Source organism: Hemibagrus wyckioides, linkage group LG23 (assembly GCF_019097595.1).
Source record: "Hemibagrus wyckioides isolate EC202008001 linkage group LG23, SWU_Hwy_1.0, whole genome shotgun sequence".
NCBI lineage: Eukaryota > Metazoa > Chordata > Actinopteri > Siluriformes > Bagridae > Hemibagrus > Hemibagrus wyckioides.
This window is the reverse complement of record NC_080732.1, coordinates 19626850-19639349: the sequence shown is the minus strand read 5'-3', so window position 1 is coordinate 19639349 and position 12500 is coordinate 19626850. Positions and strand designations below refer to the sequence as shown.

Here is a 12500-nt window from a genome sequence, read left to right as displayed (position 1 = left end):
CACTGCCCCCTGCTGGTGCATGATGGGAAGGGTCTCACCCGTCTCACCTGTCTCACCAGTTTTTGTCTGTCTTTTTTCTCATGTTGAACGAGTTGAACGAGTATAATCACTCCATCTCAGTGAACAGAAGAGAGAATAAACTCAGAGAACTTTTTCTTTCAGCTTTTTGTGTGTCTTTGTTTCTCATGTTGTTTTTCTCCTCCAGCTCTTGTCCTTCGTGGCGTTCGTCCTGGAGGAAGTGTTGAGCAGTTGCGGTTCCTGCAGCGCACTTTACTTCTTTGAGTTTGTGAGCTGCACAGCCTTCCTCTTCACACTCCTCCTCCTCATCCTCCTCTCCACACCACTGCACCAGAAAGTGGGCATCAGCTGCTGGCCCAAACTGGTGAGAATTACTCAACACCTCACCAAACCAGTTCACCAGCTCCAGTTTATCAGATGACCTGGAGGAGATTCAGTTATAAACACTCTGTTATAAACACTGTTATAAACACACTTATTAACACTCGTCCCCTCAGCAGTCTCTTTTTATTCTCTCTCTCTATCAACTATAAACAGTCTTCCCCTCAGCAGTCTCTTTTTATTCTCTTTTTCTTCAGCTATAAACACTCGTCCCCTCAGCAGTCTCTCTTTATTCTCTTTTTCTTCAGCTATAAACACTCGTCCCCTCAGCAGTCTCTCTTTATTCTCTTTTTCTTCAGCTATAAACACTCGTCCCCTCAGCAGTCTCTCTTTATTCTCTCTCTCTTCAGCTATAAACACTCATCCCCTCAGCAGTCTCTCTTTATTCTCTCTCTCTTCAGCTATAAACACTCATCCCCTCAGCAGTCTCTCTTTATTCTCTCTCTCTTCAGCTATAAACACTCATCCCCTCAGCAGTCTCTCTTTATTCTCTCTCTCTTCAGCTATAAACACTCGTCCCCTCAGCAGTCTCTCTTTATTCTCTCTCTCTTCAGCTATAAACACTCATCCCCTCAGCAGTCTCTCTTTATTCTCTCTCTCTTCAGCTATAAACACTCGTCCCCTCAGCAGTCTCTCTTTATTCTCTCTTTCTATCAGCTATAAACACTCGTCCCCTCAGCAGTCTCTCTTTATTCTCTCTCTATCGGCTATAAACACTCGTCCCCTCAGCAGTCTCTCTTTATTCTCTCTCTCTTAAGTTAAACACTCATCCCCTCAGCAGTCTCTCTTTATTCTCTCTCTCTTCAGTTATAAACACTCGTCCCCTCAGCAGTCTCTCTTTATTCTCTCTCTCTTCAGCTATAAACACTCGTCCCCTCAGCAGTCTCTCTTTATTCTCTCTCTTCAGCTATAAACACTCGTCCCCCAGCAGTCTCTCTTTATTCTCTCTCTTCAGCTATAAACACTCGTCCCCTCAGCAGTCTCTCTTTATTCTCTCTCTTCAGCTATAAACACTCGTCCCCCAGCAGTCTCTCTTTATTCTCTCTCTTCAGCTATAAACACTCGTCCCCCAGCAGTCTCTCTTTATTCTCTCTCTTCAGCTATAAACACTCGTCCCCCAGCAGTCTCTCTTTATTCTCTCTCTTCAGCTATAAACACTCGTCCCCCAGCAGTCTCTCTTTATTCTCTCTCTTCAGCTATAAACACTCGTCCCCTCAGCAGTCTCTCTTTATTCTCTCTCTCTTCAGCTATAAACACTCGTCCCCTCAGCAGTCTCTCTTTATTCTCTCTCTTCAGCTATAAACACTCGTCCCCCAGCAGTCTCTCTGTGTGTGTCTGTCTGTGTCTGTGTGTGTCACTGTGTGTGTGTGTCTGTCTGTGTCTGTGTGTGTCACTGTGTGTGTGTGTCTGTCTTTGTCTGTGTGTGTCACTGTGTGTGTGTGTCTGACTGTGTGTGTGTGTCTGTCTGTGTCTGTGTGTCACTGTGTGTGTGTGTCTGTCTGTGTGTGTGTGTCACTGTGTGTGTGTGTCTGTCTGTGTGTGTGTGTCACTGTGTGTGTGTGTCTGTCTGTGTCTGTGTGTGTCACTGTGTGTGTGTGTCTGTCTGTGTGTGTGTGTGTGTGTCTGTGTCTGTGTGTGTCACTGTGTGTGTGTGTGTCTGTGTCTGTGTGTGTCACTGTGTGTGTGTGTCTGTCTGTGTGTGTGTGTCACTGTGTGTGTGTGTCTGTCTGTGTGTGTGTGTCACTGTGTGTGTGTGTCTGTCTGTGTGTGTGTCACTGTGTGTGTGTCACTGTGTGTGTGTGTGTGTGTGTCTGTCTGTGTGTGTGTGTGTCACTGTGTGTGTGTCTGTGTCTGTCTGTGTCTGTGTGTGTCACTGTGTGTGTGTGTCTGTCTGTGTGTGTGTGTGTCTCTGTGTGTGTGTGTGTCTGTCTGTGTCTGTGTGTGTCACTGTGTGTGTGTGTCTGTCTGTGTGTGTGTGTGTGTCTGTGTCTGTCACTGTGTGTGTGTGTCTGTCTGTGTCTGTGTGTGTCACTGTGTGTGTCTGTCTGTGTCTGTGTGTGTCACTGTGTGTGTCACTGTGTGTGTGTGTCTGTCTGTGTGTGTGTGTCTGTGTGTGTCACTGTGTGTGTGTGTCTGTCTGTGTGTATGTGTGTATGTGTGTGTGTGTCTGTGTGTGTCACTGTGGGTGTGTGTCTGTCTGTGTCTGTGTGTGTCACTGTGTGTGTCACTGTGTGTGTGTGTGTCACTGTGTGTGTGTGTCTGTCTGTGTGTGTGTGTCTGTCTGTGTGTGTGTGTGTGTGTGTGTCTCTGTGTGTGTGTGTGTGTCTGTCTGTGTCTGTGTGTGTCACTGTGTGTGTGTGTCTGTCTGTGTCTGTGTGTGTCACTGTGTGTGTGTGTCTGTCTGTGTCTGTGTGTGTCACTGTGTGTGTGTGTGTGTGTCACTGTGTGTGTGTGTCTGTCTGTGTGTGTGTGTCTGTCTGTGTGTGTGTGTGTGTGTGTCTCTGTGTGTGTGTGTGTGTCTGTCTGTGTCTGTGTGTGTCACTGTGTGTGTGTGTCTGTCTGTGTCTGTGTGTGTCACTGTGTGTGTGTGTCTGTCTGTGTCTGTGTGTGTCACTGTGTGTGTGTGTCTGTCTGTGTGTGTGTGTGTCTGTGTCTGTGTGTGTCACTGTGTGTGTGTGTCTGTGTGTGTGTGTGTCTGTGTCTGTGTGTGTCACTGTGTGTGTGTGTCTGTCTGTGTGTGTGTGTGTGTGTGTCACTGTGTGTGTGTGTCACTGTGTGTGTGTGTGTCTGTCTGTGTGTGTCACTGTGTGTGTGTGTCACTGTGTGTGTCACTGTGTGTGTGTGTCTGTGTCTGTGTGTGTCACTGTGTGTGTGTGTCACTGTGTGTGTGTGTCAGTGTGTGTGTGTCTGTGTGTGTGTGTGTCTGTCTGTGTGTGTGTGTGTGTGTCACTGTGTGTGTGTGTCACTGTGTGTGTGTGTCTGTCTCTGTGTGTGTCACTGTGTGTGTGTATGTGTGTGTCTGTGTGTGTGTGTGTAAGTCTGTGTGTGTGTGTGTCACTGTGTGTGTGTGTCACTGTGTGTGTGTGTCTGTCTCTGTGTGTGTCTGTCTCTGTGTGTGTGTGTCTGTGTGTGTGTATGTGTGTGTCTGTATCACTCTGTGTGTGTGTGTGTAAGCTGTTAACTTCCTCCTGTTTTGTTCTGCAGGATTTTGGATACTCACTTGTGATCAGTGTTTTTTTAATCATCGCCTCCATCACCTTCGCAGCGGGTAACAACGGCTCAGAGGTGGAGAGCGCCACCGTGGTACGGTCTCTCTCCTTTCACTCGCATGCTGAAGCGTGACACGGTGCAGTGAAACACGCTCAAAATGCAGCTTTTTATCAACACTGCAGTAAAACCCAGACGTCACTGTACCTTCTGTCTGAATCTGATTAAAGTTTAATTGTTTTGAAAAGAAAAAAATAAATTAGTTAATGAATTAATTAATGCAGAACTTAATAAATTAACTTTTAAGACACAGTGTGTTGGGGGGGGGGGGTAAGGGGGGGGTGCATAGTACTTTTGCATAGTACCTGCTAGGGTTTTTTCCCCCTTTTAATTGAATTGAACTAAAAGTAAAACCTTCCCAACTGAATGGAAAGGATTTTAAAATAAATAAATAAATAAACAAACAAACCATTAATCATTAATAATTAATAAATAAATAGTAATTATAGTAATTAATTAATTAATAAAAAATCCATTTAGCAATAAAATATAAAATGTTGGGAATGGGCGATGGAAAAAATAAACAGAAACTTTCTAAATGTTGTTTTGTTCCCCGCAGGCTTTCGGTTTCCTGGCCTCCTTCGCCTTCCTCGCAGACGTCATCATCTTCTACAAGACGAAAGGTTTCCCGTTTCTCCGTCCAGTTAACCAGCCGCCGCCGGAGGCCGAGAAGCTGAACGCCAACGGTACCAACGGTGCCAACGCTCCCAACTGATCCAGTTAAAAAAAAAAAATCCCTAACTTCCTGGTATCTCACGTCCTCCTGGTCATGTGACCCCTTAAACTCAATCCAAAGAAAAACTCTACACCTTAAATTTCTTTTTCTTTTTTTTTTTAAAGAAATTTTTTTTCTTTTAATAGCTTTTTATTCAAGTGTTGTTTTTTGTTTTTTCCCCATCCAGTTCACACCTCACGTATTTTACACTTTCAGTTTGTAATATTTATTTTGTTTTTGTTTTTATATCTTTTAGACCTTTTCTCACAACTATGAAGTTTCAGGAAGTAACATTTCAATGAATTGTTAAATTTTTAGGTAGCATATTTAAAAAAAAAAAAATCTTAGCGGTGAATCTTCACCAGTCTGTGCCTTTATCGTATAAGAGTAATGATCAGTGTGAGAACAGTCACATGACGCTCCCCTGACCTGACCTTTACTCCACCTGAAGCCTGATGTACAGACGTGTCTCCTTTTAGAGTGTCCAGTACATCCACGTGTGAGTGGACGACTACGTAGCATTCCTTCACTGAGGATTTCATTCCTTTTTAATTAGAGTGTGAAGATCATCATCATCATCATCATCGTCATCATCATGGATCATTTTAGAGCAGGTTTAATATTAATCAGGGGGTTAAATTCCATTCTGTATGCACACACACACACACACATATACACACTGAGGATGATGATGTGTGTGTATCTCCACATGATCTTGTGTCCTGCTTTACTCCACTTTAAAGTTTAGCTCCAGAAGAACTGAACCCGATGTTTCTCAGACGCTTTCTAGAAGCCGGAGGGAGCTGGATGTTTCGAACCCGTCCCTTTAAGCTGCACAGCGGTGTGTTTTGTCATGGTGTTAGACTTCAGAAAGCAGTGTACAGGATTAGAGAGAGAATGCTGGAGGATTGGAGGTGTGTTTCAGCTGCTCTTTAAACCCAGACAGTTTGATTTTTTCCTCGAGCATGTTTGTGCCGCTGCAGAACCGTGCGCTAGAACCCGAGCCGCTGTGGATTCTCTGCGTTCGCACTAATGAGTGATGAATGAAGCTGCAGGCGAACGTTCGTCTTCTTCGCCGCAATTTCAGCGACTGCAAGTTTCTCATTTCTATTTAAATGAAATACAAAGCTGAAAAGAAACAAAAAGACCAAACAATCATCTGGATTCATTCCTCTGATCAATCCTACAGCTCCTGACTGCTCTTCAGCTTTACTTCCTACTTCCTGCCTTCCGCAAACCAAGAAAAGAAAAACAAAACTTTAGAAGGAAGTCGAGAGACTGCTAGTTCATGCCTGTATCTCCTACAGTTAGCTTGCTTTACTAATATGCTAATTCGCTGAAAAGGCCACGCCCACATCACAAAACTACAAGCTCCAGGTTTAACTCTCCACCTGCTAGGATTTCTATTTGAAGTGAATCGATTCACTTGACTCAGAGTCGACTCCTTTGGTGCTCAAATGATTCATTGTTGTTACTTCCACTCTAAACTGAATAAAGTTTGTGATATTTTAATCGCTGATTGTTCTTTAAAGAGCCGATTCCTTCACAGATGATTCAGACCCAGAGACTTCAGGAGGAAATGAAGACAGGAAGTTGATTGTGTTGCAAACAGTACTGCTTCCTGACTGAAAGAAAACTGAGAATGTTCAAATTCACTAAAATTGTGAACAAACATCCAAATGGTTAAAAATCCTAAACAAAATAGCGAGTGCCACGCTGCTGCTGCGCCTCTAGGTTGTGGGCGTGGCCTGTTCCGCGATATTTGTACTGCAGGTGTTTTAAAATGTAGGTTTATTTTGTACAACAGTCTTCACTGGTCAGTTGTCCAGGTTTGGAGCAGGAAGTGAAGGGAGAAGTGTGGGACTGTGGGATTGGTCAGATGAACTGTTAATCACGGCTAATTTGCATCACGTTGAGATGAGAGTATTGTCAGTGTTATGAAATGTTGCTGGTGTGAACAGGAGTGTTTAAAATCCAGACTCGACCCCACCTCACAGCTGGACTCCTTCATCCTGATGTCAGTGTGTCGTGACTCAGACTTTAGTCCTGTGAGTGTTTGTGTGTTTATTCTTTCCACATCTTTTTAAACTGTCCTTTCCTGAGGCTCTGGTCAGTGTGAGTGAGTGGAACAGCTGGTCAGATGTGTACAGATGTTTTTATTCCTTATGGATAAGATTATCACAGTGAGGTGCATCCTTCCTCGTTCCATCGGAGTTGTAGAGGATCTGTGTGTGTGTGTGTGTGTTTTATACTGAGCGAAAATATGTAAAGTGTAGAAAGAGAATCAGTTTTATAGTGGACCTGTGTGTGTGTGTGTGTATGTGGGTATGTGTTTGTGTGTGCGCATAAATGTGTGGGTATGTTTGTGTGTGTATGTGTGTGCACGAGTGTTTGTGTGTGTATGTATGTATGTATGTGTGTGTGTGCGCACGTGTGTGTGTTGGGGGGGGGGGGGGGCTCCCGTTATCTTGTTAAATGCCTGTCCTCACAAACTGCCTGTCCTCACAAACTGCAGTTCTGCCAGAGTATATGTAATCCCCCCCCCCCGGGCCGCCCCCATATCAGCACCTTCCAGCAATTTCCAAAATGAGCGCTAATTGATTATTCCTTAATTATTCAGATCTTCTGTATATTCATTTAAATCTAAACAAGTGTATTAACCTCCTGTGTATTAATGCGTTATTAACAATCCTCTTGAACACTGCTGTTAATAATGAACACACACATTATGGAGATCTTCTTTATTTTATGACCAAAGATCTCACACACACACACACACACACACACTAATTCCACTTTAATCATTAATCAGTAATTAATCACTGTTGGAGTGTTTTTCCTGTGTCAATGTTAAACCTGTGTATTTTTTCTGATTTTGTTTGTTTTTTATAGACAATCATGCAATAAAGTGCGAGGGATCACACACACACTCTCACACACACACACACACACTGTCTCTCAGTCTGTTTATTTAAATAAATCAACATTGCCTCTGATGAGATGATGGAGAACACAGACTTCCTCTTAGCTCTGAAGTTGAAGTGTTTAGCTGAGATTAAGAGAGCTGTAGAAATATTGGGGATATTCAGATAATCCAGTGGTGTTACCAAAAATTACATCATGATTCACTTTTCCATAAAAAAATGTGAATTCTCTTCCTGAGGGTTCTGCTAGCCCCATGAGATGATTATTTTAGCAACATGTCTCGAGTTTACATGTAAATCCAACCTGTTTACTGTTTCCATAATAATCAGAAACCCTCAGCTCAGACATGCAGATGAAGAATGATCACTTTATATTAATATAAATATAGATTTATTAGTTTAAGAATGACCACAGAGCCTCTTCTGAGTTCTGGACTCTGATTGGTGGATCAGGTGTGGATTGAATTAATTCTCATGTTTATATTAATGCGCTGATATGTTATGGTTTCTATAGCAACAGCTCCTTCACAGTGACGTATACAGCTCACGCTCCACTGATAATAAACAGTAGATAAAATCCTGGTGAATTTTGTAAGGAAAAATGTCTAATATTTTAGTGTCACTGCTTTGATAGTCAATTTTCTGCTGCAGGAGATGAGACTGTAAGCTGTAATGTACACCAATAAGCCATAATATTATGAACACCTGCCTAATATTTTGTTGGTCCCCCTTTTGCTGCCAAAACAGCCCTGACCCTTCGAGGCATGGACTCCACTAGATCCCTGAAGGTGTGCTGTGGGATCTGGCACTAAGATGTCAGCAACAGATCCTTTAAGTCCTGTAAGTTGTGAGGTGGGGCCTTCATGGATGGGACTTGTTTGTCCAACACATCCCACAGATACTGGATTGGATTGAGATCTGGGGGATTTGGAGGCGGAGTCAACACCCCAAACTGGTTGTTGTGGTCATCAAACCATTCCTGAACCATTTCTGCTTTGTGTCCTGGAGCATTATCCTGCTGAAAGAGACCACAGCCATCAGGGAATACCGTTTCCATGAAAGGGTGTAGATGGTCTGGAACAATCCTTAGCTAGGTGGTACGTGTCAAATGAACATCCACATGGATGCAGGACCCAAGGTTTCCCAGCAGAACATTGACCAAAGCAGGACACTGCCTCCGCCGCCTCACCTTCTGCCCATAGTGCATCCTGGTGCCATGTGTTCCCCAGGTAAGAGACACACATGCACCCGGCCATCCACGTGATGTAAAAGAAAACGTGATTCATCAGACCAGGCCACCTTCCATTGCCCTGTGGTCCAGTTCTGATGCTCATGTGCCCATTGTTGGTGCTTTCGGTGGTGCACAGGGGTCAGCATGAGAACCCTAACCGGTCTGCGGCTATGTGGCTCCATACGCAACAAACTGTCCTGCTCTGTGTATTCTGACCCCTTTCTTTCAGTACCAGCATTAACTTCTTCAGCAGTTTGAGCAACAGTAGCTCGTATGTTGGATCAGATCACACGGTCCAGCCTTCTCTCCCCACGTCTCACACAGGTATCATGTTGCATCACACCAACATTGATTATTTTCCTAGAACTGCACTTCCTGTTGTCTTTTATTCCTTATGTGCATTATACTGAACTCCCAGTGCACACATACAGTAATTTTGATGGAAACTATTAAGACAGTTTTCTTTATGTGATGGAATGCCTCAAAGATCTCGATCGATTTTAATATTCTTTCCCCTTCTGCACAGTTCAGGAACCCGGTTCCTCGTGGGTTCTCGATCTAATCAGGATCTTTGGAATCGGTTTTTATCAATCAGCGTTTCCTCGGTGTGACCGCTAGATGGAGCTGTTTCTCAGGTTAAATCTCCGCGTGTCATCATCATCATCATCATCATCATCAGCAGCAGGTTAAAATAAAACCCCGAGCAGTCCTGAGTGTCAGTGTGTAAAGCTCAGTGTAGAGAGGAGCAGAAACACCAAACACTCTGAGTAGAAAACTCTCAGCATCTTCTGGTCCTCTTTCTTCCTCCAGCTTCCTCACCACAGCTTCTTCTCAGCCCTGAGATCAGGATGGAGTTTCAGTGCCTCCGTGCAGAAAACCTTTACACACTTTTCTCTCTTTAATTTCTTCATCAAACCTTCAGCTCAACTGCGCGGATTTATTTCTTCCATGCTGCAGGTAAGTTAAAGCTGTTTTCTTTCTTTACACTGTTTATTTCCTATGTTATTAATCATCCCAGGTTTTCTCCTGTGTAGAATCCCACATGTCTATAGCAGGAGATAGAGAGAATACACTGTACACGGAGATACACTGGGGGAAAAATCTGGAATTTATTACCACCTTATTCAACTTTTACACTAATTATTGATTCATTTGTGATTGGATTCATTATTGCACTGGAATGTAACCGTTTGAGAAAAATAACTCGGGTGGAAATTGAGTTTATTACGTGGAGTTTATCCAAGTATAAATATTAAACCTTTGAATCATATTAGAAAAATAGAAACTTTAAGGTTAATGCGAGTTCATTTTCACTTATATTGACATTTTACACCATTCAAACCCGATTAAAATCATAGCCAAGTGTGTTAATAATGACATATTTAGTGAAATAATAAAGTATTTCAGATGTTAAACACACTCTGGCACTAGATAGTAGGCTAGTGCGGTGCTTCTGCTTCCTGGGGGTTTTGTCAGCGCACTAATTCGACGCCATGTTTAGTACACTAATATGCTGTGCGGTTGCCATGGTAACCGCTGAAGCTTTGTCACGGCCGTTAGCTAACTAGCTAGTTTGTTCAATATCAGGTATATTAAAGTGTTTTAAGGCAACTTCAGGCGTCCAGGGATATTAACGCGTCATCCGATGCTCTAGTGTATCTTTATTGACGTGTTTTTCTCTCATTATTTATTCATTTATTTCGACGATTTACTCGGGCTGAGGGGCAGAAAAACTAGTTAGCTCAGATCGATAGGTTTTAGCACGCGCGCGCGAGACTCCTGGCTCCTGTCACTCATTTCAGATGCACACAATTATACTTTCAAAAAAAAGTGATGTTTTAAGTCTAAAAACGTGAGAATACTGTAGAATTTTGTTTTCTCTTAGTTTAATCTCATGCAAAACTACTAATTTACCGCAAACGCTAACATCCTCGAGCCACTTCCTGTAATGTCCAGGAAGACACGAGACACTTATAGAAAATCCTGGCCCTTCCTCCATACACAACAATTCACACTCCTCTATATGCTTGGGCTATAGATTTAGTGTTCCTTCACTTTTCCTTGTGGAAAATGGTGTATGTTTGAGGGCATTTTGTTGAACGGTTCATTTATTTGCAGCTCTGGTCAGAGAAAACCAGGTTCTGGTTTTCAACAGAGATGCCATCATACATCTCTGTTGTTCTTGATCTTTTGGCTGCTCCCTATGTGCATGAGGGGTCACCACAGCAGACCAACTGGTCCGCACAACAACTTAGCATAGGTTTTACACCAGACGCTCTTCCTGACGCAACCCTCCCGTTTTATCCATGCTTGGGACCGGCACTGCATCCAGTGGCTGGGGTGGGGACACTGGCTGGGACTCGAACCCAGGCCTTCCGCATGGTAGGCGAGAAACCTACCACTGAGCCACCAGCGCCCTCGTCATATATCTCTGTAAATCTCTGTAAAAGAGGTATATATATTCTACATTCCCTCTATCATTCTCAGTGAAAGGGGCGTGTCTTTGTCTGTGTTCTATATAGTGTCCAGAATTTCTTCTACATCCTGTTTCTCAGCTGTTGGGCCTCCAATTAACCTATTTATCTTTTAATGACAATTCCCACTTGCACATCGTTTTTATGTCTGTAGAGAGCTCTCGTGAAGCTCAGTGATGATCCATTAGCATGTTAACACACAGTAAACGAGCTGTTTATTTATACACACCTCCTGAGCAGGTTAATTGCTTCACCTTTTGCTTTATTGCTCAGAGACTCCATCGTGGCCTTATCTGGCTTTTCTTTTGATTTTGTAGGCTTCTGGGTCTCTCTCTCTCTCCCCCTCTCTCTCCCTCTCTCTCTCTCTCTCTCTCTCTCTCTCACTCTCTCTCCCTCTCTCTCTCTCTCTCTCTCTCTCTCTTTCACACACTCACGCTCACACACACACACACACACACACAAACACACACACTAGCTATCTGATTGTGGAAGCTTTTGCCGTTCATAAAGCATAATAAGTACACTTTAATGATCACGCCTCAGAAAGATAACGAGCTAGACGTCTGAGGAGGAACCCGAGGCCCTTATTAGTGTCCTCATTGTAATTGTAATAGATCAAATCCGAGTAAATAAGCACACAACCGCAGATTTACAGCTAATGAGACGGCGTGTGAAATCCACTTCATCTCCTCCTCTCTGTCAGGCTGAAACGCCAGATCTGGCATTAATCCCCGCTCTCTCTCTCTCTCTGGTTTGTTCTGGAGTTTAGGTTTAAAAGGATAACAGAACTGTTTTCTCATGAAGCTGAAAAAACAGTAGAATGTTTAGATGTGTGAAATGTCATTTATTTCTGTATGTTATTTAAAGACAGATTTTAACCCGCCTCAGTATCTCAATACAGCGATCTCTGTGTTAGTCTGAGTGATAGAGGTGTGGCCTCAGTGTCTGTCTCAGTGAAGGAGGTGTGGCCTCTGTGTTAGTCTGAGTAAAGGAGGTGTGGCCTCTGTATTAGTCTGAGTGAAGGAGGTGTGGCCTCTGTGTTAGTCTGAGTAAAGGAGGTGTGGCCTCTCTGTCAGTCTCAGTGAAAGAGGCATGGCCTCTGAGTAAGTCTCAGTGACTTAGGTTTGGCCTCTGTGTTAGTCTCAGTAAAGGAGGCGTGGCTTTTGTGTCAGTCACAGTGAAGGAGGTGTGGCCTCTGAGTCAGTCTCAGTGTAGGAGGTCTTAGACAGTTAATATACCAAAATGAAGCCAAAATCCTCGAAAGCCTGTGCGATTACACCATCTCATTTTGACAGGTGCATTGTGGGTAAATGAGAGCTCTTTCAGTGGATCGTTGTCTCCCTCTTGACATGTGGTGGGAATCCCTCTCTGTCCCTCGGCTCCGGCTTGGCGTCACCGGTACAGACAAGAGAGAGAGGAGCTGTGTAAAGGCAGACAATAAAGCTCTTCTGAAAGGATTTACAGGAAGAAATTGAAGGATCGACTCGCTG

General features: G+C 43.5%; 2 protein-coding genes across 5 annotated transcripts in view; both read left to right on the top strand.

Annotated features, from left to right (window-relative positions):
• Positions 1–5862, top strand: part of cmtm6 (CKLF-like MARVEL transmembrane domain containing 6) — a 17251-nt gene extending 11389 nt beyond the window's left edge. Inside the window, exons 3-5 of the mRNA XM_058376206.1 lie at positions 206–382; positions 3604–3702; positions 4226–5862. Of these exons, the coding sequence (XP_058232189.1) occupies positions 206–382; positions 3604–3702; positions 4226–4381 (432 nt within the window). The 3' untranslated portion in view covers positions 4382–5862. The remainder of the gene's footprint in view (positions 1–205; positions 383–3603; positions 3703–4225) is intronic.
• A 1619-nt stretch (positions 5863–7481) lies between these two features.
• The window catches only part of cpne4a (copine IVa), a 58042-nt gene continuing 53023 nt past the window's right edge, over positions 7482–12500 (top strand). For 3 of the 4 annotated variants that reach the window (XM_058376204.1, XM_058376205.1, XM_058376202.1), the window contains exons 1-2: positions 7482–8860; positions 9063–9493. The gene's annotated coding sequence lies outside the window, so the exon portion shown is untranslated. The remainder of the gene's footprint in view (positions 8861–9062; positions 9494–12500) is intronic. The other variant, XM_058376203.1, reaches the window with a different exon arrangement.